A 27,077-nucleotide genomic window follows, 5' to 3' on the forward strand; every position below is an offset into this window, starting at 1 on the left:
GAGTGGGCATGGCTACTGCTAATAGCTATTGAGATGTCATCAAAGCAACCATGTTTGTTACCCATCGGCTATGATGCGAGTGGGATTTCCTCGACCATGTTTATTACCCATAGGGATGGAGCAACAACTTTAACGCTCCAATGCGTTCGTTCATGCACGCACCTACACAAATTGATCAAATGATCCATTTCCACAATTTGTACAAAACAAAAATATTCATCACAAGAATTCCATACCGACACAACAAAGCAGTTCCTCCACATGTCTATGTCATATGCTAATACTGCTGGAGAAAAAACTGCTCCACAATATATCTTCTGATACTCTAATCGCAACAAGTACAACTCATTGTTGATGAATGGTCCTCAAAACATAACTGATATGGAAAATCGTCAAAACCCCATTTCCACAGCCATTGCCCAAACTATACAAATATGAATAATCACCATGTAGCAGGACAGCTAAAATTTTACCTGCTTCTCACGGACATTTGATTTCTCGAGCCACATGACAAGGTGCTAAGAAATCGTTCCAGATATACACCCGCCATGTAGCTTCCAGTACTTTTGATTTTAACTGTTACACATCAACTCTGTTTAATGCTGAAAAGGTGGATGGACGCAATGCAATTTGGGATGGAAAAAAAATCAACAAGCTACATGCACCAGAAAAAGCACCTGAAAAAAAAAAAGTAACTCCAAAGTTAATTGCAGGTGGAACTGCTTTTCTATAAACAAAAAAGGTTCTGCATACATCATGACTCACAATGCAATCAATCTTCGGAGGCACACAAGATAACAAGAACGGAAAGAATGGAGAATCCATATCAAATTCTCTAAACCATCTTTAAGGCCTGCTGTAACTGAGCAAATGCTGATGGATGAATCCTGCTAATAGCTGCATTAAAAGTTGCATCTCCGTGGAGAGCTGCACATGCTTTTAAGTTTTCTTTCAGCATGTTTTCCAAGGATAGTTGTTTGATTGGATCTGAATCTTTAATCTGAGCAAAGAAGATATTTATGTTAAAGTGTGTAACCAACCATGCTACTAGATACTCCTCAGATTACTTATTTTTAGGTAATATTGCGGAATCAACATTAAACCAATCCATTAACAGCAGAAACTGAAGCTCTCACTTGTCTCATTCTTGAGTCTCTGACTGAGAAACCACCGTACCCAATAGCCTCATTGTTGAGCGCAGAAGAGCTTGTGGTGTCACCACTGCCAGGAAATAAGTAAGCAAAGAAGGGAGGCAAAAATTGCAAAATTGATTAGAAAAAGGTTAAGACATAGTACCCGGAGTCATCTTCATTTATTTCTTCAGTTCCTCCGAGGATAACACTTGTACAAACACTGCATCAAGGGTAAATACTACTAAAGTTGTACTGTAAGGCAAACATGAAGATAATTGTGAAGATATATGTACCTTAGAATGTCATCAAGTTTATTAATGACTTGTGGCACTCTCAAAGTCAAGATAACAGAAAGAGCCAAAGCATAGGCCTTTCTCTGTATAACTGTGGCGTTGTCTATCTGTTGAAACAAAAAAAAACATGTAGAAGATAAGCCAAAGCCTTTAGAAGTAGCAATTTCAAGAATAAATTACATCGCTGAACAATGCAATATTTCATATTAATAAGCCAAATTCAAAGAGGGAATTAACCATTAACTGTGATTTGTAATATTCATTAAGCTATAATCAATATTTGATGAATCAAAGAAATAGTTTGTTCCAATGTTCTGGAATTTAGACTGGACAGACCAGTAAAACTGGCTTAACCCTATAAATACTTAGCCAGTTTCGACTATGCCTTAAAACCAGCAAATAGAAAAACCGCTCACAGCATTTAATATTCGGTGAACCAGCAATTTTATAAACACTCTGTTGCTGTAATCTTTAGACTGTCAACTGTTGAAATTTATAAATGAACAAGTCCCACAGCACCACCTCAACTCTCTGCAGAGACAGATTCTAGCCGCCGAATTCCATTTAGGTGGCTTCTCATCTACTTCCCATATCCTAATCTCCATCCAATGTTCTATAACAAGGCACAACTTCAACATGCTAGTTTCCTTTCTTACTTTCTCAATGTGTCTGTATACCGTAAGAGGATCATGAAAAGTGTGGACATTTGTAGAGAACCTTGGACTGTAGTAAGGGACATTAGGCTCATCACTGATATCACCATTGCAAATTATATAAGGTCAAATTTCACTGATGCCCAAACCCCATTTATGTGTTATACAGCAAACTTGTGTTTGTCCATGAGCCCTTTTCTTAAGAATCATGAAAAAATCCCTCTTCAAAAAAATGACCCTTTTAAAAGTGGCAAAATACTACAGGAACTCATTTCAGAAAGAAAATAAAAGGATTATGGAAGATAAAAAAGAGAAAAAAAAAGTAAATACCAAAGCACAGCAAACAACACACAACACGACTTACAGAACAAAGAAGAAAAGATAGGTATAGAGTTTCTTCCTTGGAATAATAATTTTCACATGAAAAAACTACTAGACTACCTTTTAATAAGATAAAAAACTACAGCGTCCTTAATCTTGATATCTGAGTTTCTAGCCTTCAAAAGAAACCACCAAATAGGCATAGTAAAATCATCCAAAAATAAACTGCCAAACAGGTGGCATAAAATGCCTCCAATATCCCGAAAGGTCCTGCAAAGAAGTTTCGGAGCGGAAACTTGAAACAATTTATTATTTACCTTCAGACATCTGTTGCTAAATGACAACAAAAATGTATATAATCTGTCAATATTAGCAAGGCAGACCAGGAAATCAGAGGAACACCTTCCCTTCAGTAAAATTTCACCAAAGTGAATAAAGTTCCCGTGCTATCCACATGAAAATTCTAGAGATGCTAATAAAATTTACAAGGGACTTCCTGGAGAGAGAGAGAGAGAGAGAGAGAGAGAGAGAGAGAGAGAGAGAGAGAGAGAGATGATATTTGAAAGTATTTTAGTAATATATGGTGTGGGTATTTGAGAAGGTAATTCCATATACTTCAGTAGAAAAGAAATATCTCAAACAGAAGAGGAAGACACCAAGTGAGATGCCTGTGACAGCAAAAAAAAAAAAGAATTCAACGCTCCAAAGCAATTTGATAATGCCAAATTAGGTGTCAAAGTGCTGACTGAAAAAAGAATGGTTATTAAAGCAGAATGGATAGATTTAAGCTAGGAGATCATCCAGAAGTTACTTGAGCTTTGAACCATCCCAAAGGATAAACAAGCTCATCCCCAGAAGAGAACTTCAGTGGCCATGATGCCGTTCTAAACTACAGAGGAACAGATTCCTGTGAGAATTATCCAAAAGAGGTTTGTCTCTCCAAAACTACTTGTATTTCAAGTGCTATACCTGCACACCAAGAAGATTCTATAAAGTATCATATATTTGCATCATCGTATATACCTAAACATCAAGAGATTCTCTCATAGCAATAATCATTGAATGGACCTATAAAAATTCCTTACTGATACATGCACTCAATAGAGAAACATATCCAAGAATGTGAAAGTCTGCGAAACAACAGATATGTGAATCAAAACATGTACAATCAGATTCAGCAACCTATCTGCGTGCAAAATACAGAAGCCGTAGCAGATAGTTTTTCGACAGTGCACGAGAAAAAATATGAACATACAGATATATATCAGACTACAAAACAATCATCGATGAAAATAATGAAGATGTGCATATTTGTTCAGTAGTAAGGTGGCCACAGCAATCGTACATGTCAGAATTCTGGTCACAAGAAATTTTAATTATCAGTAGCTTTGCAACATAAAAGTTCATGTCATTTCTAACCTTATCAACCCATATATCAGTCAAACAAAGAAGTATATTCTGGTTGATGGGAAGTCCTGCTTGTTGAAGGCCCATAGCAAGGGATGATTCAGATGCTAACTGAGCAAAATAATTGGTATTCATCACCAAGACCCTGGCAAGAATGGCTGCAGAAGAAGCACGCACTGCTGTCCTAGAAGGATTATGATCATCTTCTTCGCTCAAACATATAAGGATGAGTTTCTAGAAAATAATATTGAGTTATAACTAGTACATATATGTCCCAACTATAATACTTAATCCATACTATGACAATCCACTAAGAGATTCATGTACCTGAAGAACTCCAGCAATCAATGGAGGGGCCTCCATAGGAAAGCACTACAGATCAAATGAGCTTGATTTAAAACTCATTAGCCACATTTAAGCATTCAAATCAATAGCTAAAAAAACCATATGGATGATTAGATGCTGCAAACAACAGTATTATTGGGTATAAACTATAAAGCACCACTTATAGTATTTCAAGTGGAGAATCTAATTGTCATGAAATAACATGCTAAACCTGGGTTTCAATGAGCCAAAAAGCTTAATATCCAGCATCAGCTAAAACACTATCCGGCCAGAATTTGGAGACTGAAGGTGATCCCCATCTAAAGCCAGGCTGTAAATTTCAGTCCAATGGAGAACCATGACATGGACAAAGCCATTATGGATGGCCCATAAGGCTAAAGCACAATGCACCAATGGTAGCAGCAGCACACAGCAGAAGAATATGTCTGACACAACAAATGAAACTAATAAGATTAAAACAAACTAATATGAGACTACCTGGATCAGGATATCAATGACTGGAAGAGTTGAAAGCAGCCCCTTCTCATTAACATTCCCAACAATTCCATCAAGTAGTTTAGCTAGACTTGAAGCATGCCTATTGAGAAACTCTACGCCACCAGAGATAATGTAGTCCTCAATAATACTAGTAGCCACCTACACTTTAATAATATTAGATAAGACAAATCATATTAAAAAAAAAGTTTTACATGCAACAAAGTTTCCCACCATGGGCCACAATTGTATAGATTGCCCTGGAATCAAAAACACTTCAAAAATTTTGCAACATATGAATGGCAATAGTGAATTGAATTTATTGTACCATATCAGTGTGGAAAAACAGAAAAACTAACTGATGGAAAAAGATATATAGATAGCTTTCCAGTTTATACCAAGAATAAGAATTGAATTTTACTCTAATTTCTATATCTAACAGGACATATGCTCAAAAAGAAATCCCATATTATTTTAAGAGCCTGACATAGCATACATAAATGGCCTCGAAGAAAAGAAAAATGTCAGCAAATGTCCCATATTTTTGCGTTACTCCCAAATCAAGGATTTAATTTAGTATATATGTCGGTATGTCAACGAAACCTCCTCAAGATCACCATTTGAGTAGTGTACCCATGCATTCTAGCTTTCCAGTGAATCCCCTTATGCAGATATCCATGATCTAAGGTCCCATCCACCAAAGCAGTTCCAGTTCCTATGTTAATTCTTCTACTTACAATCTCCAATGTACAAATATAAGTTCATAAGGTAGCACCAAAGGCACTGCTCAGATGCATGGATCTACTAAATCACAAGGTTTTATAGAGAAAAAGATTATTGTAAGGGTACATATAATCGACAAAAAATGAATTGTACAAAGTTCACCGTCCATGAGTTGGAGTGCAAAGTAATGCAAGATCCTGGATAGATAACATACATTGGGATATCAATAATGTCAAGTTGAAGTAGAGATACGGAAAAGCATATCTAAGTAAAACAGTCCTCAAAGATCACCATTCTTATGCTGTTATGTCTACAAATAAACTAACCTGCAAATGGTCAAAGCTTCTTTCAAGTATAACCACCAGATATGGGAAGAAATCTAGCAATTGAGGCATCATTGATGGAGCATTCGAAAGTGTTGCTTCCAATAGCTGAAAATGTTCATCGGCAACAAAAAGTCAAAACCACAACAATGGAAATGGCAACAGCAATGCCTACCCCAAAGCTTCAATAAGGAAAAAGTAACTTACCAAGACACTGTCCTCTAGAAGATTGAGAGAATCAGGGCTATCAACATCAATTCCACTCTTCAGAATAGGTAGAAGCATTGTATAACAAATCGACGACTGGTAACCAAGAGAACCGACAAAATTTCTAAGTGCTACTAGAAGCTGAATTTGCAGTAAACTTTCACCAGCTGACTCCTCCCAGATCTGTTAGTACCACTAAAACCATAATCATTTGCCTTCAAGAAAAACCAGAATCATGAAAAATCTAAGTTATTTGTACAGAATAAGTAGTATCAAGAAAAGGTCAACTGACACAACATGGAATAACATTCATAATACAATAAGCATAGATCAAACAAAATAACTTGTAGCACTGAAGAAGGATAACAGAGAACATGAATGCAACAACAAAATGTTGTAGCAATTTAGTCATGGAGTAATTTTCCTGTGGTCAACATCACCTAAAGAAAATCACATACTTGAAGCTGCATAAAGTGTCAACAGAGAAGATAAATTCAAAGGCCAATGTATGAAATATCTCTTAACAAATGTTATAATGTATGATCTCAGTTACCAATTTGAAGCTTTCCATCAAAAAAATTGCCAAAAGTTCTTGGAGAATAAATTGACTCGTTAATATAACAATCTCTAATCCAAACACAATTAGGACTATTCACTTCTTACTACAAATGTTCACATCACATTCTCCTATAGGTTAGATTCAACTTATATAGGATTGAATCTCATTGGACTGGAGCATACCCACAGTATTTACCAGTCCTAGTACCAGACTGTGTTGTTCCGTATCAAGAACTCCAAACAGTAAATGTCAACAACTCCATCTTACATAATATACATTAAAAAAGTTAAAGCAAGAGGACTACAGGAACAAACCATATGTGTTTTAAGTTTTAACAATATGTGAATTGGTAAAAGAGATTGGTCTTAACTTTTATAAACATGCATAAATGTCTATATATTATGGTATAGTCACTCATCTGCAACACTGCTACTTAAGTTATCCATAATGGTGATCTTCGTTGAGCTTAAAGACTACAGTATGTTTGGAATCATAGCAAGCATCACAGTTAGTAACTCTTTCTTAGGGCAGTAGGCATCTAAAATATTAACTCTCATGTTGCCACCACATATACAAGTTGTTTGGAAAATCAAATGTTTTATATGCCACAGAAAAATGATATTAGAGAACTAATGAACTATATAGAACCATACCTTGCAGAAAAAATTGGACAATTGATGTGCATAAGGCGAAATTCTGTCCCCGACATGGTCAATTAGAACAGAAATCAAATTCAACACTTGTACCTAAAAGAAGTGTTAGAGATAATAAGTGTAAGAATCTCAGCTCAAGCAAATCTCATTTACTCCCGCAAAAAGAGAAAGAGAAAAGGGTAAAAAATCTCCCAGCCAGTGGTGCTAGCCCCAACGTAACAAAAAATTGTAACCTACAGACAGTCATCACCATTAAATGGACACCAAGTTACACAATGAAGACACTGCAATTCAATGGAATCTGGCAACTTTTCTGCTAATATATACATGAGCTTTCCAAATGTCATATGGTTAGAATCAATAAAATTTGTAAAAAGTTAACCATTAAGCAATAACCTTCATATTGTAACCTCCAGTTCCATTCTCATGCAGAAAATTGCTTATAAATTCATGGACAAACAGACCAGGTTTACTGAATCTCCCAAAAGCAAAGTGGCTGACGAGACACTAATTAGAAGTAGTGCATCCAACATGGCAAGAATCTGTATCCTATTGATTTTGTTTTTAAAGCAATATCTTGTTTATTTTGTTGATTATTCTTTTAAAATTATTAAATAAATTATACGCAAAAGTCTGGTATGCTGCAGAGTATGGAATTTACTACTTACTAGACAATCTGAAGTTCTTCAGGCTGAAAAAAAAAACATGACACATTTTCAATGTTTTTCAAACTTAACAGTTGCTTCAAGTCTAAACAACTCTGTTAGCAATCTGTATATTGAATTATTGACTAGTAGATGAATCATTATGTAACCAACAAAAGAAAATTTATGCTACATTTGCTTATGATCAACTGTTCTTGCATGTATCAAATGAAAGTTCACTTGAGCTTTGCTTGTAGATTTCAATTTGAAATCAAAAAAATTATTCAGTTTTTCATGCACATAACTTTAATTTAGGCATAACAAATCCCAATGATTCTTATCAATAGAATTCCAAATTCAGTGGCATTAGAGCTGATCCTTATCACAACATTCTTGATTCCTGGTGTCCCAGAAAGGGAGAAATAGAAAAGTCATATTCAAGCAATATTGAATTATTTTCATAAACCAACAAAAACTTAGTTCAAAAGTGAAGTGTCCCAACTATTTACTGACTGAAAGGGTCAAAGACATTCCTGTATGCATATGATAACTGAACCTATCAAATGTAGTGCATTAAAAGAACTATACTGATGTTACTAAACCATGGTACAAGAAAATTGTCCTAATTTAATCTGCTGGCCTCACAATAAAGGAACACTGAGGGAAATGAGATACCAGACCTTCGAGTCAAACTCTTGAACTTCTTCCATCAACTTGAAACATGAGTTCCAACATGCTGGTAGAAGCTCGAAAAATTCATTTTCAGAAAAATTAGTGTCCTGAACAAGATAGCATAAAGACCGACAGGCAGCAAGCTGAAAAGAAATGCAGGTAATACATTTTGTGAGAAGCAAAACATTTACAAAGAATCAAGTTATATTGTAGATAATGTAGTTTTATTTTTAGATGGTTCAAATGTGGACAATTAACTGAAAGGCAGGTTCCAGGGATGGTGTTATACTTTAACAGCAATGTCATTGTCCTGAAGCAATCTGATTAAAGCATGGTACACCTGCTTTCTAGTGTCATCTTTAATCTGTTAAGAGAGAACAATAATTAGAAGGGTAAAAGCAAACAATTTGGTGCTATAGAAGATATTTGCAGATGCATTAATGAGAAGAATTTTTAAATCAACAAAGAATTGAACATGTTCATGAGTTTGCAGACCACAACTAAAGAACAGCAAGAAGCCATATTGCAATAAATATCTTGAGATATAACCTGAACATCTGGATTCACACTCATAATAAACAATTTAATTAATCACACTTTCAATAGTATTACACCTTGTATTCTCTCTCCATATTATAGTCTCCTCCAAGACCCATATTGCATCCCAACTTCTCACAATATTCAAGAATTTTTCAATAACAAAGATTTGCAACAGTAATTTTGTGTTCCTTGTAGCTGGGGTCCAAGAAATATCTAAATTTTGCATGCGCTAATTTGCAACAAATATTTTCTAAATCCTATGTTTCATTTGTCCCATGCATGATATTTACATTTCAGTATAGGAGTCATTTTGTACACTCCACATTCCCATGCACTGATTCGTGATGACTGGATTGCTGTAAAGCCTTACTGGACATACTAGTGACATTAAAGCCCCGTTTTATTCAAGTTATAAAATTAATAGGTCCAGAATGTATCATGATTATGGCTTAAGGTGGACCTAGTATCACAGAATGGAATAAGCTGGCCCAGTAGGAAATGTTGCAAGAGGCGCGTCATAGCAGCGAGCCATCAGTGCATCCCATATGTCACATACTAGAGAATGTCCGTAGCCTATGTTAAGCTTTGACAAGGAAACCAAGTCTAAATGAGAGATTGTGATACCCTAACTAGTCTTGCATTGAAAGTTGATTATGGATTACATTGGCATGTTAAAGACACATGATCAACAGTGTGTTTCATCTATGCTATTGAGCAAGTAGTTCCATTGAGTCTATACAGATAATTCCAGAGGTGCAAGCTAGTCACTCAATGAGGATGTACAAAATTGGCATCCCTTAACACTCAGTATATCACACTCAGCCTGCAGACATGTCCTGGTGGGTGAACTCAAGGATGCCAACATGGTACATTTGAACTTATTTATAGCAAAATTGGGACAAAGTATTTTTCACCAAGGAACTTCGACCCAGCTAAAAATATAAATGCATTTTGACATGTTAAGAAAAATCTAGAAGCTTGCTCAGTAGGCAATAAGCAATATTGCAATGCTCTCAAACAAAGAAGTGCATTAGACCATATTAAAACAACAAGAAATAGAAAGTTAAGTATATAACCAAAAACAGCTGTGTACCTGTTCACAATACATATGCCCTAATAACTTGCAGTCCCAAAGTAACATAAATTCAATCATAGTATGTTAATTGTTGAATATCTTAAGACTCAACAAGAACTATTAACACTAAAAAAGTAAAATACAGTTTCAGAAAACCAAATCAAGTGTTGCATTATATCGCAAGACAAACTAAAATGACTGCACAAAATTATATACTCTCGAACAAGGTTTCCTTGAACTACCACGTATCAGGCATAGTGATTTGAATATTATGGAGAGATCAATCTTTTAGCTTATGCCTATCCAATTCTAAATGAAGTCAAACTTCCTTTATACGAGTTAATTTTCCCTCAATTTAAAGTGTCAGGAACCGTACAAGCCTCGGTCTTCCCATATGTCATTGAGAAGAAAAGGGCATGATAGTAGAGGTCACTAGTGCTAGCCGGAGGCCATATTCATGGTTTCCCCCTCTCTTATTTGTTCTCCCTTTTCTTCCCAGCAGCTCACATGTGTAGGATTGCCTGCATTTCAAAACACATACAATGCAGCTAAAGAAATGCATTCCTTGCTCTCAGTGACACAAGCATCAATAAAGATAAGAGTCTAAGAAAGTAAGAAACTAATCATGCTAAGGAGATTCCAACAAAAATTCTAGTCATGCATCGCAATGTAATCACACACAGCACTAAAGATAACATGATCCATATGATGCCGTGACGAGATATTATTTCAAACCTAATGTACAACAATTAAAAAAATCCTACAAAAGAAATAATAAGAAATAACTTTTAACCTCAGAAGCCCACTGTCCAAGAATGAATGCAATTTTTCGATGAAGAATGCGCATATTTGGATGGTTGTTGGAAAGTTCAATAGCCAGAGATCCTTGAAACCTGTACATAAAGCATGCAGGACAAACATAATAAGCCATGCAAAACATCATATAGTTTGAATGTAACCTTATAGATAGCAGAACAATGAAATATTGATGTCAAAGAAATCTGTAAAGTATACTAATTTTGCGGGAGGTGGAAGTTATCTTCTCACTATTTTGAAAGTATTTGAGACGAACATTAATGCAGCAACATAATCAATAGCTTGCATGTGCCACCGTCAGCATGGTATTTCCAGCTAACAACATGGACAACAAGGCCAAGGTAGATAAAAGGAAAAGAACACCTCTTCCCATAAATGGAAGCATAATGCACTATGACAAGAAAATGGTACATAAATATTGCAGCAATAACTTTGAAAAGTTGCAACAACAACTGCACCATGAGTAAAATTTGGTTATGCTTATTTGTAGATATAGCACACTGAGAACAAGCATGCACCACAAGAAAACAAAGTTCTTGAGATTTGCATTGTTAGCAAAAAATTATTCAGCAACCTATATTAGCAAAGAATCACCCTGTGAATGTTAACACATAAAAAATAATAATAAGAGAAGGTTCCATGCACAAAGAATAATTTTGTGACAGATGGACTAACAACATGATGTAAAAGCACACACGGACATTGAACAGAATCTTGAGAAAGTTTTATCCAGTCACCAATGGTAGGACTGAGGAACGCCTCAGGTTCGCAAAGATCATACAATAGAGGATATGATGATGAATAAGTCATGGAGATGATATGATAACAGCAATAGTGAGCAGGCATGAAATTGCAAACATTATTCTGCAGAACATGTGATGCACCTAAAATTGAAGCTTCTCCAAAGCAATTTGTCATTGACAGAAATTTGTAATTGGAGTTTAGTCAGCGCCACAGTTTCTTTCTTGAGTCTATATATTATCAGGTCCAGGTTGTTCAAATGAACTTAATTAACTTACTGAATACTAATTGAGTTTAAAATTAAAACAATATATGCATGGCCATATTAGGGGCCTACAGTATATTAGAAACCTAATACTCACCCCTTGCTATATTGAAAACTTCTCAGTGGTTTCATCACTCATCAAACAGAAGTATGCATTATTTTAATAAGTAATCCAGCCAACTAGTAAATATTGTTTTCACTTTTAAGTTCTCTAATATAACAAGGTATGGAATTAGTGAAATCCCTTCAATAAAGGGTTCAAGGAAAGGAAAGCAACAGAATGTAAAATGAATGTGGTTCCTGGTACTATTTCTCAGGTTCTCTTTCTTCATTTTCTCCTCTTCTTCATGCTTTATTCTCTCTAGTCTCTTCCCTCTCTTAGGCTACACTTGCCTATTCCTTTCTTGCTGCTTCACATGAAATGGCTAATATATGCTGTGTTCACAGGTAATCAACAGATTTCAATAGCTTACAAATCAAAATCAGACTTCAAAGCAAATTTCTATCGGTTAACAAATCACAACCAATCCTAAAGGAGTATTTCCTGCATCAGCTGAGAATAATCACCAAGTAATGGCACAACAATTATCCTTGAATTGTTAAAATTTAAAACCAAAGGTAATAGTAGATGGAGAAGCAACTTTGACTTCAAGAATAATATGGATTATTTAATATAGCAACAAATTTAAGAACTAGTAATATATTACATAGAAGCTAAGCTACAGCGGTGCCATCTACATAAAGACTTTGTCATTCATTCCAAGGTCCTAGGATCAGATCCACTCTTCACCACTTATCATTTGTTTAAAAAAATGCCTAGCTATGTAAAGGAGAGCGAACAATTTCAAACTGGAAAGAAAGGTGAAAAGAACAAGTAGGTAGCTTTAGGTTAATTGAAAGGTCTAATCCCACATATACAGAAACTACTCTAGCAAACATTGGTCAAAAAATAAAGTGTAATAAACTCATAAACATGGAAATGTATATGTTCTCTGCAAAATATCTGGTTGGACTAGTAAAACAGATAAACAATATGAATATTTATGTACCAGATGTGAACATTACCAATCACTGAAGTCGAGGTAACTAGAGAGCTCATAATAAACATGCCCAGCAGCACTATAAGCAGCATCTTTTAGAAGCATTGCAGAAGATATTTCGGTTTCTAATGGTGGGGAGCTACTCATCGCGTCACGAAGAATGGAAATAACTACAGGACTCAGGATCTGAGAACACAAATCAAAGGTTATTAAAGATTAGTCATCATTTACAGATATGTCTACGATAAACAGGATGAGAAGTAAACTGACTTGTTTATAGTTCTCAAAGAGGACAATATATAATGCTTCAGCACATGGCCTAAGTTTATCTGTCCACTGAACCATATCTTGATCATGGTGAAATTGTTCAGGATTCTGATACCATTCATCCATATCTTTTGCCGAGAAAATGAAGTACCTAGAAAAAATCAACAAATGACACCTCAAGAAAGCACCATAGAAAGCAAACTAAAAGATCGGGCACCATTCAGGTGCTCAAGCATGCATCAGTGAGGTCACAAAGAAATTGCATTAAATAAAGAAAAATATTTTTGTGGCCCTTGCTTCTTTTCTTTCTGTGTTCGAGAGAGATGGTATTAATTAACAGATCTATATCCAACATTAAAAAAAGAAATGGCATTAATTAACAGATCTATTTCCAAGATTACTTGCTAATTTGAAGCTATTTTCTTCTATCTTCTACTCTACAAACAGCTACAATACACTTATCATTAGTTTTACACAGACATTTTGACCAACAAAAAATCTTGTACTATTAATATATCTGCCACCAAGAATTCAGGCATATGACAGCTATCAATAAGTAAGAATACATTCTTCCCCAACTATTCTCCTAAATACAAGGACCGACAGGGCATGAGGCTTTTTGGAGTAAGCTAAAATAAACAAGTGCTACAGGAAATGACACCTTTAGAGTGTGTCTCAAATAATTTTTCTTTTTCTTTTCCTTTGCTGGTTATCACATACTCTTTCCTGGGAACATGAATATAGAGATCAATCAGTGAAGGAATCTCCGAAGAAAGAGTTTTATTTTGTCTCTCTTCCCATCTAACATTTCTGCCCCAACCCCATGGCTGTAGTTTCAGTAGCCACAACCGATATGAATTAGCCACAAAAGTCCGTCTACAGCCCCAAAACCCATCTATGATATCTACTGAGAGATAATAAAAAACACTTACAAACCTGTTCTGTCACTAGTACAGGTTGTCTCACAGTGTTAATGAATTCTTAAACCTTGAGATAAGCTGAGCTCTAGATCCCTTAGTCCTATCCATGAAAAGTATTGAACTCGAACACGATAACGAATAAAGAAAAATTTTGATATTTATTTTATGTTCTAACAACCCAACCCGATAGGATAACAGACTTAAGCACAGTTTTTATAAGTCAATTTAAGTCTTAGCACACTTCCAACATGGTACTAAACAAGGTGTTACTATTTTTCTTACTTAAAGACTTAACATCTTCACCAAGAAATAGCATGACCTATAATTAGACCCTAGCTTGATGCAAGTGAGGCTGAACACTACAGTGACTCCACGCTATGATGTACCCTCTAGCCCGTCCATATTATCCCTTTCTTCCTTGAACCTAATAGTAGATTAGCACTAATACCATTTATCATGATTCAACTCAATGGAATAACTAACCCATTAATTTCTTGAGATTATACTACTTGCCCAAAATGTTTAATTCAAATTAATGATAGTGTATTACATCTTTGGTATGACTTTGTCCCAAATTAACTTTCTTGAACATCTTAGTTACTTCTTAGTCTGCATGGCTCAATTTAAGGATAAATTATATTGTGATTTTATTAAAAAAGATTGGCATCTAAACACTTATTGCTGGAATTTATTTTAATTCTACTCTGAGTTGAGTGTCATAAGATATTTTCATTGCTTTTAGCTAAATCCCCCCTCCTATCCCATTGTTCATAGTTCTTCCTCTTTTCTATTGTATTCTTTTTCTTGGAGACTGCCATGCATGCCCATCTTTCAATCCGCACGTACATACTATACTAGCCTGCTAGACCACCATAATAGGTAAGGACAAAATCTTCCTCCCCAAACTTGACACATGGACCCAACATGGGCCACAACGTTGCATAAAACAACAAAATTTATTATGCTGAATCTGCCACCTCATCGATTGTTAGGCTTAATCTACCACATCTGTGACCATTCTAACAGAAAACATTCTCTGAATATTTCCCTAACCACTTGGGGTTATGGAGCCTTAACTACAAATAGCATATCTTTTTCTCTCTCCTCACTCCTCAAAGCCCTGAACCACTCCACTTCAGACTCCACACTAACTTAAACATCAGAGAACAGAGTCAAGAACACCAGACATAATCTTCTCTTGCAGGCACCTCAGGAGCATCTCGACATCACGTCAAGAAGTCACCTCCTTGGCACCTCAAATTGGGTCAACCTTCTTCCATTTCAAACTCAGACATGGTCGAGCTGTTTCCAGCACATCACACAACGACCGACTTTGAAGATAAGACTAGAATCAGCACTTCTGCATATCATTGCATCCTAGCCCTGGGCCTATCTTATAGATTGTTGAATGTCACAAAGCACAACTTTCATCAAACTTCAATAACCTATTAGCAGAGAAAAAATATGTTCACAACAAGGGCCAAACTCATAAGTCCAGACCTCATTCGATATTTGTAATTTGAGAGATAGATCAAGAAGGAACTTTCAACTTCAAAGACAAACTTGGTCTCATCACAAAATGCTCTGGAGTGCAGACACAATTTATGGGCACTGAAGTAAACGAACTTATGAGAAAAAAGAAACCTTGAACCAGAAATATAAATACAACTGGCAAAATTAATTTTCTTCCTAACAGTTGCAAGTTAAGCTACAACCAAGGAGGAAACATTACATAACAATTGTTCAAAAATGCAATATCATCTGTGAGGTTCTGATGAAACTCATCAAAAGAGTTGATGATTGACATCCAGAAGACGTCTGACTCGTTCCAATAAATGAACATCAATCAAATATCTTCCAGCCTGAGGCCAAGAAACATTAAAAATATGATGTCTTTTATAAAGAAGAGGTTGGATAAACCAACAATATCAAAATGAATGACTAAATAATTAAGAATAGTCTTAACTCATGAACAGATGAAAACAAAACATTTGAGCTGAAGTCATGCCTAAATTAAATAGATAAAAGAAACTCATGTAAGTATCAGTGAAAAGATGATGAAAGAAAAACATAGATAGTGTAAATCATTTACTGCATAAACTTGATATAGGTAAAAATAAAGACCATAAATCCCAGTACCTTCTTATCAATATATTACACAGCAGTATGACATGGTCACTTGGCAAAATGGTTTTAAGTATGCCAGCAACAGCTGTGGAAATGTTTTTCTTCCTTTGCTCCAAACTCAAGGAGCCCTCACTTTCATTGATCACACGACCAGTGAGGCTCGGCCTGTATTCTTTACACTCTAATACAGACTTAACCAAAACCATGCACTGAATCAGAAACTGCTCAAAAAATGAAACTGTGGGTTCTGCATTTGTTATCTTATTCAAGCTAAAATCAACTATAGCTGGAAGGATGGCTTGGTCACCAAATGAATATGGATGCTTGGATTGCACTGCAACTAATGCTTTCATTAATTTTGTACATGTTCGTTTTGTGAAGTCCCATAATCTAACTTGTCGTTCCTGGAATAAAGAGTCTGCATTATGCAATATAATTAGCAATAAAGAATAAAAGGTATCCAACTTCCATTAAGTAATTCAGGTACACGTTCTATAAACACCAATTGCTTAATAAAAACACTCTTATCCAAGAAAGAAAAACATCTTGGGCCTACTGATACAAGTAACTGAAAAAAAACTGTAGTGCTCTTTGCCTCGGAAAAAATATCCAAAGCTATTCAACAGTTGCACCTAAATCAGAAACTAGGCTTGAGCTTCATTTACATCATGCTGAGTGATATTAGCTTTGGCACAAGTCATGGCCTATTGTTTATGCTCTCTTAAGTTGCATAACAGAAGAAAAGGATTTTAAAAGATCTACAAGAAGCATAGTTCAAAATTTCGGTTACCAACACACTGTAACTGGAAGAAGAAGAAAGGAGGAAGAAAAAGTGTACCAGGTTAACTTGGGCAATGACAGGTGGCAGAGAGAGGGTGGTGTTACAAACTCTAAACCAAGGTTCTGAATACCATACCGAACCGGTGTACCGATCAGTTGTCGGTACGATACGTACCGAGCCGAGCGAACCAAAACATGGTACGCTAGAGTGTACTGATGCACTGCCAGTATCGGTCCTCTATCAGACCAGTATGTACCGCCCATACCGAGCGGTATGGTACAGTATTACAAATCATGCTCTAAACCCTAAATTTGAACCAAATTACTGGGCGGCAACCTACAAAACGGACCAGACCAGATGAAAAGTTCTCGTCCACAGACTGGTTCTGAGCAGTATTTCGAACCATGACTGGAAGTATAATTAGGTCATGTGAGCTAATCAATGTCAAATGAACTTCTATAGTTTTACACAAAAAAAATCTACAAACAAAATTCAGAGTTCAAGTGTCCAACTACTAGCAATCTGATAAAAATGATGAGCCAGCCAATTTAAGAGAACACAAGTTTTTCCAAGTTTGAGTTATAAAAATTACAAATGATGGAGTTAAAGAAGATTTTACACGTGGCCACTTCTTTCCCTTGTCCTCTGTCTCTCTCTCTTGTGCAAGGAAATCAATTCCGTCCAAATACCGATCCAGGTTTACATGGGATGTGGTCGGTCCTATCCCTTGCTTTCATTTAAGGATGTTTTCCTTTTTTTTTTTTTTAAATGCCCATGACCAATGCATTTGGTAGTGCGACTCCTCATTAGTGTCTCCTATCCTATGTGCCACCCACAGGTGACATGACAACCATGCACCCCTGCCCGTGTGCCTCATCTACCGTACATCTCCTGCACTCTCTCTCTCCCCACCCCCCCCCCCCCCCCAAAATAAAAACAGAATAGTACCATGGTACATTACGAGATATCATATGCCGATACACCGTAATGGACCAAATACATGCACGTTCAAGGCCAAACCAATGATGTTAAAGCCTACAATAAATTGACTTGATGTAGAAGACCATGAAAAAAGTATGCATTTAGATAGAGGTGGCTGAATAGGATTAATCAAAAAATTTATTCATCTTACAATATGTGTATATACTAACAAAAGCATACTCTCTTTTATAAAAGGTGATTGAACAAAAAGATTCAAGTATGATGATTGTCTATACTCTATACTCTATAAACTAACTCAACAAGGAAGAATTTACGATTTCCAAATAAAAAAAATTGTTTAAACTTTAAACCAGCAAATTTGAAATTCAACAAAAATCCAACCCAACAAGGAAGAATTTGAAGTTTACAAAATTGAAAATTGTTTAAACCAGCAAGTTAATATAGTGAACAGTCAACAAGAATCTAACCCACTAAGGAAGCATTTACACTTCCAAACAGAAAAATGTTTAAACCAGCAAACTAAAAATGAAAATACAACAAATAAGTTCCTAAACTTTATGTCAATAGAGAAACCCCAGTAGTCTGAATAATTATGAGAGCAACTTCAAAAATATACCTTTAAAAAAGTGAGGGAGGAAATGAAAATCTAAAAGATGATGACAAATGCTCAAAGTTAAGGTTACTATGATTGAATAGAAGGGCCAAACGTTCAAAAACTAATATTACAGCTAAAAGAATCCAAGAGATATAAAAAAAACATGATTAAAAATAACTATCAATAATGAGAGGAGCATCTTACAATAGGGAAGAAATGATTGAATGGCATTCAAGAGCACTGGACAAACTTCCTTCACCAGCGGGACCTCCTTAAATTTGAATAAAAGGTCAGAAATCTTTTGATCATGAACGAAACAAGAGAATGGCATACTAAAAATATTTTAAAATGAGGCATGTTAACCTGTGCAGTTGTTGTATCACTAGGATACCCAGAAATAATCAGTTGGCGAATGATCTTCAGACACAGAAACCATCTTTCACAAACCAAAAGCAAATCATGTCCTTGTTCCACCAATGAGTTCATGGTAATGGATTGCGAAATAGTAGAAAAGCTTTGCAGTATAGTATGTATATCATTCTTCCAAAGGTTCCAAGTGTACTCAAACAACTGTGAGGCGATCTGCAAAACAAGTAAAATGTAGTTGACCATTTAGAAGTCATTAAGTAAATTCTTGTACCTAGAAGTCATGATATGCTACTAGCATATCATAACTCAAAAGCATGACAACAATTTTGCAAATGAGATGAACAAAGAATATAGCAGACACAAAACATTACCCCAACTTCCACCATAATATCTTCAAATTATCTAGCATCAGATCACCAATAATAACAAAAGCATTGTGGAGAATGACAAGAATTTTATCAAGCTTAGAGGCTTGATGTTTAGATATCACAAACTCACTAAAACTGCAGAGCCATGACACACAAACAAAATAGATCCGATATTTTTTTTCAAATAAGTGGATAAGTCACTTTGAAGGTCGTCATTTCAGGCACACAAATAGCAAGCTAAAGCGCAATATTGCACTTGGGCAAATCCACGTTTGAAGTTGCCCTACCATAGGGATCTTTAGAGCTGAACTAGGTCCATTGTAGATTAGATGGCAATCAAGTTGGGAAAAACCCACCAGAAATCAATGAGACTGATGCTATCCAACATAGCATGATGATGCAAATTATGAATCGGTATATGAAATTCAGTTCCGCTTAAGAGATTCCATTTCGGAAGATAAGAACTGTTGTCAAAAGGACGTGCAGTTAGTTTGAAAAAACATGGATTGAAGTGCAGGCACATGGTCTGGAAGATTGCCTGTGGAACATTCCTGGCACATGGCATGGATAGGCTAAGCCAAACATAAAAACAAAGTAAATATTGCACAAGCACTTACAAGACAAAAAAAAATTGCAAAATTAGTATGCCATTTCTTGAACATGAAAGCCGGAAGTCAAATTTCACCGAAGTATGTTGTTACATAGATATGTAACCATAGAACAATATAGCATGCATGTTGTACCAAGTACCAACACCAACGCAGCTACCTGACCTCGACCAAAATCAATCATATTCTAGAATCTAGATTATAAATTTTTATCTGTATTGTATTTTAAATCTATATCAGATGTCTACTTTCAGTTTTTAGACATGCTTAGGCATGACTCATGCCAATAATTAGTTTATTTGGATTTCTTTTGGCATAATGTGAACCTGTTCAAATTAGCACTAAGTTAGGAGGATTTGGTTTGGGCATCTTCCTCAAATCCTCATGAAGATAGACCCACTGCACCCTTGCTTTTCTTGTTCAGTTCTTGAAACCCAGATCTGCAGACTTTTTTACATCATATCCTTCTACAGATCCATCCTTCATAAGACTCTACAATATAGGAAGTCACTAGCTTCAAATTATTAATCAATCTAAGCTCTAACTATGCACTATCATTTAGAATTTTCCAAAATCAAACGAGTGCGGGCCTTAGTACAATCATAAGATTGCTCCTTTGTGACTTGAGAGATAAAGAGTTCCAGTCATAGAAACAGCCTCTCTCTAAATATAGAGGTAAGACTGGGTACCACACACACTATACTGACACATGACCAGTACTAAAAATGTGCTGAAAAAATGATGATCTAGCTCAAGAATATCAACAATAAACACTATTTTGAGATAACATATCATAATATAATAACAAAAGAACATGTCCACACTCCATGAGTAAAGGCAATCGTGTGGACAATACTCCAGCAAATGCAATCTTAAAGTCAAATGTACGCAAGTCTTAAAAAGCAGAGAGACTATTTCTATAACTTGAACCCTTTAGACCCAATTTGGTGCAAAGCATCTTTACCATAGGCCCAATGGTCTCCATATATGCAATTGACTATGGCCTATGGTCTGTAATTATAGAATTGAACTTTTTCCAGGAAAGGAGTAGGCCATACAAACCATAAACAATGCCAGTTGCATATATTTGTTGCATCACAAGAGAAAAATACCTTTGTAAGATATTATATGCCAAAGACAAAAACATGTTTACAGAAATGAATCCATTTGTTCACTGAACTGGAGCATTTGCACACCACAGAGAAGCAAACTATGTGCCCACTTTAGATCATGTAAAAAATAAAGAAGACATACCTCTTGGAAGGTCCTCTGATCTGAACTAAGACGTTTTGTTGACAATTCTTTTAAAGTTCGAAACAAAACGATGAACACCCTATGTGAAGCTAGCATGTCAGCTGATTGGAGTTGTTGTGCCAAAGAAGAAAAGAGCTCTGGCCTATTAGCAACATATTCAGCCAATATCATCAAAAACACATTTCTCGTTAGTCAGATAGTACAAAATTTGACAATGATGTACATCTTCTAGCAAACATATGAATGAAAACATACTCATAATAGAAAGTTAAACTTGATTTGAATAATAACAAGTAGGCAAACAGAACAATTAAAAATGACGAATTGATTGCTCATGCAGCAAAACATAATCACCTTACATGAAGGGTGAAAGAGAGTATACACATTTCAGGAAGAAATATTCAGTAGATGTTTAGAAATCACAAATTACATGATTGCATTCTGGATTCTATGGTACACGGCCAGATACTTGTTACATGTGTGGCTCATGCATCTGAATTGTCCTACAATGCCTATGTTTTTCAACAAAACTCTGACTACCACGTGAAACTAAATCCTGGTTGATCTTTAATTTTGGGAAAAAAAAAAAGAATTTCTCATGCCAGGATACATATGTTACAAAGTGGATCAGTCTCTCCCTTGTTGCAACTTCAACGATAAGATAGTTGCAATATAGTCACTCTCACCAGCTCAGATGGAATTCATCAATCCACCAAATTTGCTGTTGCATTTGGAGACAAACTGATTTCACTGTAGAATTCAAGCCCAATATCCTACCATCAGAATGGCACCAGCGCTGAGGGATTGAGCATACATGATCTATTAGCATATATTGAAAAAGATGGCATAATAAGTGTGTTCTGATCTGCTAGCTGTCACCTAACTTACATAAATTCAGGGGCAGGTACTAATAATTGTGCAATCCAATTGTCAGATCCTTCTGACTTTTAAAACTCATACCAAAACTTTACAGCCGTACTTTAGCATGTTATTGGATCTTTTAAAAGATATGTATGATAGAGTTATTGTTAAAGTTAGGACTTCAAGAGTCCAGCAAGTTTCATATAACTGTATGTATACAGTATGATGATTCTAGTCTTTATCTTTTCACTTTGGTAATGGATGAGCTTACTTCACATAAGACCATCTAAGGGTATCACAACTTAAGGGAATTGGAGTAGAACAGAAATGAATAAATAAAAAAGAATACTCCACGATAACACACTTTATTGGCAGAAAAACAATTTTAACAATGAAAAATACAAGTAGAGGATAGTTACGACAAAGCAGAGCTTAAAAAAAATATAGATCAATGATGTCGACGCTATAAGAGTAGCTCTAGTTAGCTGTTGAATACTTGAAATTGTTCAGCTTTTCCACAAAGTAGTAAAAATGTCGTCATTACAATTATGTTAAACATTCATTAGTTTAGCTCTCTAATCAAGACCAAGAAAAAATGTCGGACAGCCAATCTGTATTGTGGGTTGTTGGATATATAGTTTGATGAATGTAAGTGGAAGGATAAGTTAAAGATCATATAGGTATGGACAAAGAACTATAGCATAGGTCTATGGGTTTTGACTTCTTAATGCTTGTCTAAAGATACAAAAAAAATAGATATGATAATGGCAACAGAAGCGAAAAGCCCAAGGAATGGATTGTTACCATAGATTCCCACCAAATACTCTGAACTTAGTGGAAACAACTAAAAGAAATAAATTGCTCATAGCATGATCAGTGGCATTGCCCTAAGTTATGATGGGAAAGGATCCAGGTAGCCCACTGCAAATAGTTAACATTTTAACAGCTTTTTCTTAATGTTGTTGAGAGAACAAGAGCTCTTATAGATCTGACCATACTCTTGCTGGCAAAATGTAATTTATAGTCTTAATTAAACATGTGCTCTCAACATGCTGCAACTTAAGTTTTATCATCTCTCATTCTTGTTATATTATCTTCTTTTATTATCTTACCACTTGTTGAATCTCTACCTCTTACAAATTCAGGTGTCTTCCATACGCCCAAAACCTTCTTGACAGCTTTGTAGGTAGTCCATCTTGCTATTACCTTCCATTCCTTGATCACATATGCTTGGATAGCCATGCCAATTGTGCAACTAATACCATCATACTTCAAAAACTGTAATCCCCCTTTTCCTATAAAGCTGCACTGTTTTTAGAGTATCCCAACTTCAACCTCTGCCCGCCTCCCTTCCTTGCTCCCTTTATACCACATAAGGCATTAATATCCTTTAAAGCCTTACAATGTGAACACACTAGCTAGCTATTTAAATGCTTTCCTAAGATTTCATATCTTACTCCATCAGACATCACATGATCATTATAACTCCATGAAGCAAGATAATCTATCTTCTTTCACATAAAGTAAAAAAAAATCCTGCTGATTATGACCTAATTCTCCAAGAAAAACCCTTATCAAGTAATATTCACTTCATCTTGAACTAAAGTCAAAGTCTGTCGTTAAGAGGTTAAAAATGTTAAGATGTGAAAGAAGGATGGATGTTCTACATTTTATAATATTTACTTCATCAAACCTGCTAACGAATACAAGAAGCAAATAATCAAGCAATATGCTTCATAAAAAATGCAATTGGAAAATCTAATACGCATTTGAAGTGCAAAATCAAGGTAGAAAGAAGATGAATTAAATACCACTCTTTTGGGTAATCAATACGTGCAATTTTCGCTACAAGTACAGCCAACTGAAGTGCTATCTGCACAATATAGTATTAAAGAAAATGAAGAATTAAAAATTTTATAAGCTAGAACATTCAAAACCATATTAGTTAGTTTTAGACTTAGTTAGGCACCACATTTAGTTTAGGCTTCACAATAACAAGTTTCTGAATGATAAGGGAGATGAAGTCACTAATAGTCAGGCTCTTTGTAGTTTGTATTAAAATATGCATATTAAATTCAACCTATTTAAGCATCACCTGAGTATTTTCTTCTCGCAAGTGTAACAGCAACTTCTTTCTTATATGATTTTTCTCATCATTGCTAATGCCCCTGAAAAAAGGATTTTTCATCCACATCCAAGACAGAAAATGAGGTTAATAGGCACAAAAGATAAATTGTAGCATCATATATAGTTAAAGGCCCATAGGTGAATCTCTAAACTTAGAAAGACTATGAGCGGGCATTTAACCCATTACATGTGGTTCTACAACCAAAATCCAACAAATTCATAAAGCAAAAGCTGGTATCCAACTTACCGGAAATAACTATGAACAAAAAGCATCAACCTATAACATAATGAGATATACGGACTGTGCTTCATCCTTGATTTTCTTGGAATACACCAAAACAATGCTGTTATCCTGAATCGTCCTATTCTATCAAACAAACGGCACAGGGAACAGGGGCGTTTCAGTTTAAGGCCAAACCAACCAACTGATCCAGAGGATGTGACCCACTTGATAAAAGGTTCTCCTAACATTATTGAGAAGTAAAGCCTTGGGAGCTAGGGCTTACTCACACTTTAAATCAAATGACTTGTATGACAGAAAGTACTAAAAACCACCAATGCTTAACTGCTCTGCTCTCTCAATCAAAAAATGCCATTTTCACACAATTTGCTTGCACATCCATTTTAAGCAAGCTACAACAAGTCTCAATATATTACTCAAAACAAAACAACAAGTATGTTGACAAAATTCCTCTATTTTGGAATATCAATGTGAAGATAAACAGAGCTCCCTAACGATTTTCCTATTCATTTAAGTCCTTCGGACTCTCAAGAATTTCAGGTGCTACTCCCTATTTACATGGGCATGCTCTGCACACAGTGTGAAGATCCTTTCACAAACTACTGAGGTGATATGCCGCTAGATCTAATTGCAATGTGTCAAACATACTTGTTGTGCTTCATTTGAAAAAAATGCACAGGTCAGCTAGTTTGTGCGACCATGACCAAGTGTATTTAACTAAACCACAACCATATGCAATTACCCATGCATTTCATGACAGTGCCAACCATGCAAACTTGCCAAAAACATACAGACTTGCATCCATGTAGTGTATAGGGTTTCCATGAGAAACTTTTATCGAGCCTAATGATAGTAGAAGGTTGGACGGAAAAATGATTGTTACGTTGGACAGATCATTTTCTTTTGTTACGACTAACAGTCATTATTTAATTTAAGTGCAATAAGAAACCAAGATACCACCTACTGAAAATATAAATGATAGTGAAAGTGTAAGGCTTGTACCCTCTAGAAATATAAATCATCAGAAATTTCTTGATGATTTCAATAGTTGAGCAAGATTTGGAAAACCTGTACCGATACAGTGAAAAATGTACCCAGCAGAGGTTGTAAATGGAGAAAAGTAAAGGATGTATTCCAACTCAATTAATAAAGAGTTTTTCTCTCAGCCTCCTCAAACAAATAACAATGAGAATTCAAGATGAAGATTTTGCTCCTTGAAGTCATCCATGAACATGCAAGTCATCATTCAAACAGTAAGATTAGATTATGTGAACCTTCTTTGATCATTTTGCTTCATTATCCACCTCGCAAGTTTGATCCATACCTAGCACCAGAAAATAGATAGATAGAGAGAGAGAGAGAGAGAGAGAGAGAGAGAGAGAGATGTAGAGTACAAGTGTCACACATATTATGTTCACATGCGACAATAATCTGTCAAACAGGAACAAGCTGAGTGACAACTTCCAAAAGTTACACCACATATTTGAACAAGGCAATATCACTGAAAAGCAAATAAATTCCTACAACATTAAACTCTGACGGGGTTTAACCAAACAAATAGGAGATGGTTTGTCAGTCATAAATTATTTCAAAGAATATAAAGGATATGCTGAAATCATTCCAAAGCTCCTAGCTGCCCTAGAAGGCCAAGATGGGGAACCCATTAAGCGAATCTATCTAGATATAATAGCTATTGTGCAAATAACATAAATTAACATGTGAATTAAATTTAAAATCCTACAGATTTTTGTCAAAAACACCACATCGCACAAAGACAAGTCAAGTAAAATTCGCACAACGCAAACCACGGAGCCTCAGGCGTCGAATGGAACAGCTTACGGGGTATCACGGCGGTGCCTCCAGTAGCGAGTGATGCTGTTCTTAAAATACACGGAGGCCAGGAGGCGAACGTCATCTCGGCAACCCGAATCCCTCGCCGCAACGATCTCCTGCGTGCACCATTCCCCCGGTTATTGATCGGAGTTCATCGTCCAGGAAAAACAAAAATCACAAGTGGCACAAAAAAAAAGAAACCCTAGTAGGCAAGAAGGGATGCTAAAGTTACAAGAAGGCAAGAGCAGAATCCCGGGCGGTTCTCGCACTGGGCGAGGGCGGATTCCGCCGGCTTGCGGGCCGACTCGTCGAGGCTCAGAGCATTGGAAAGGAGCGAGTACACGGTCTGGACGTCGGCCGCCGAGAGAGCCATTCGTCTCTCGAAACTATATGAACGCGACACACTCTTCTTACGAATCTGGGAATGGTGACCGAGGGTTTTCGATTTCCTGGCGGCGATCGGCGGATGTATTCGCGAGTGAGGCGGAGAGACAGGACGAAGTGACCATGAATGAAAAGGGCCGGAAAATGTGGAGGGCAACTCAGGCTTTTTATTTGTTTATTATTCTTTTTTATTATTATTATTTTGGCTCCGCGTTTGATTTTTAAGCACGAATACAGCTATTTATGAGATTAAATATCTTTTCATTGCCAATTACTTAAATAATATTATATTATATTATATTATATTATATTCAATCTGCTGATCTAATATGATTTTTAAATGCTAGTTCGATTAATACGATTTTTTTTGACTTATTTATTGTGCATAAAATATTAAAAACATTTTTTTGGCTTATTTTTTATAATTATATTTAAGTTTTTCATGTTCCTAATTAAATATACTCAAGTGTGATTGATTCAAAACATATCGAATCCATATTTAATATTGATTTTGAT

General features: G+C 35.7%; 1 protein-coding gene across 10 annotated transcripts; it reads right to left on the bottom strand.

Annotated features, from left to right (window-relative positions):
• Positions 1-171: 171 nt before the first annotated feature.
• On the bottom strand, positions 172-26,710 carry LOC135651943 (uncharacterized). 10 transcript variants are annotated; one of them, XM_065172593.1, is made up of 25 exons: positions 26,410-26,710; positions 26,184-26,293; positions 24,072-24,144; positions 23,788-23,849; positions 21,116-21,257; positions 18,880-19,098; positions 18,721-18,787; positions 16,211-16,616; positions 13,155-13,302; positions 12,910-13,070; positions 10,816-10,915; positions 8,697-8,771; positions 8,416-8,550; positions 7,092-7,184; positions 5,880-6,062; positions 5,676-5,780; positions 4,630-4,788; positions 4,135-4,179; positions 3,820-4,041; positions 3,212-3,289; positions 1,427-1,533; positions 1,297-1,353; positions 1,137-1,206; positions 766-1,000; positions 172-677 (listed from the first exon to the last, which is right to left on the bottom strand). In XM_065172593.1, exons 1-24 carry the CDS (start codon positions 26,548-26,550, stop codon positions 836-838), a joined length of 3,123 nt encoding a protein of 1,040 aa, XP_065028665.1. In that variant the 5' UTR covers positions 26,551-26,710; the 3' UTR covers positions 172-677; positions 766-835. The 10 variants fall into 10 exon arrangements, with proteins under 10 accessions (XP_065028665.1, XP_065028664.1, XP_065028667.1 ...); XM_065172592.1 differs by having other exon boundaries at positions 1,137-1,221; XM_065172595.1 differs by lacking the exon at positions 3,212-3,289.
• Between the last annotated feature and the right edge of the window lie 367 nt (positions 26,711-27,077).

Source organism: Musa acuminata, chromosome BXJ3-10 (assembly GCF_036884655.1).
Source record: "Musa acuminata AAA Group cultivar baxijiao chromosome BXJ3-10, Cavendish_Baxijiao_AAA, whole genome shotgun sequence".
NCBI lineage: Eukaryota > Viridiplantae > Streptophyta > Magnoliopsida > Zingiberales > Musaceae > Musa > Musa acuminata.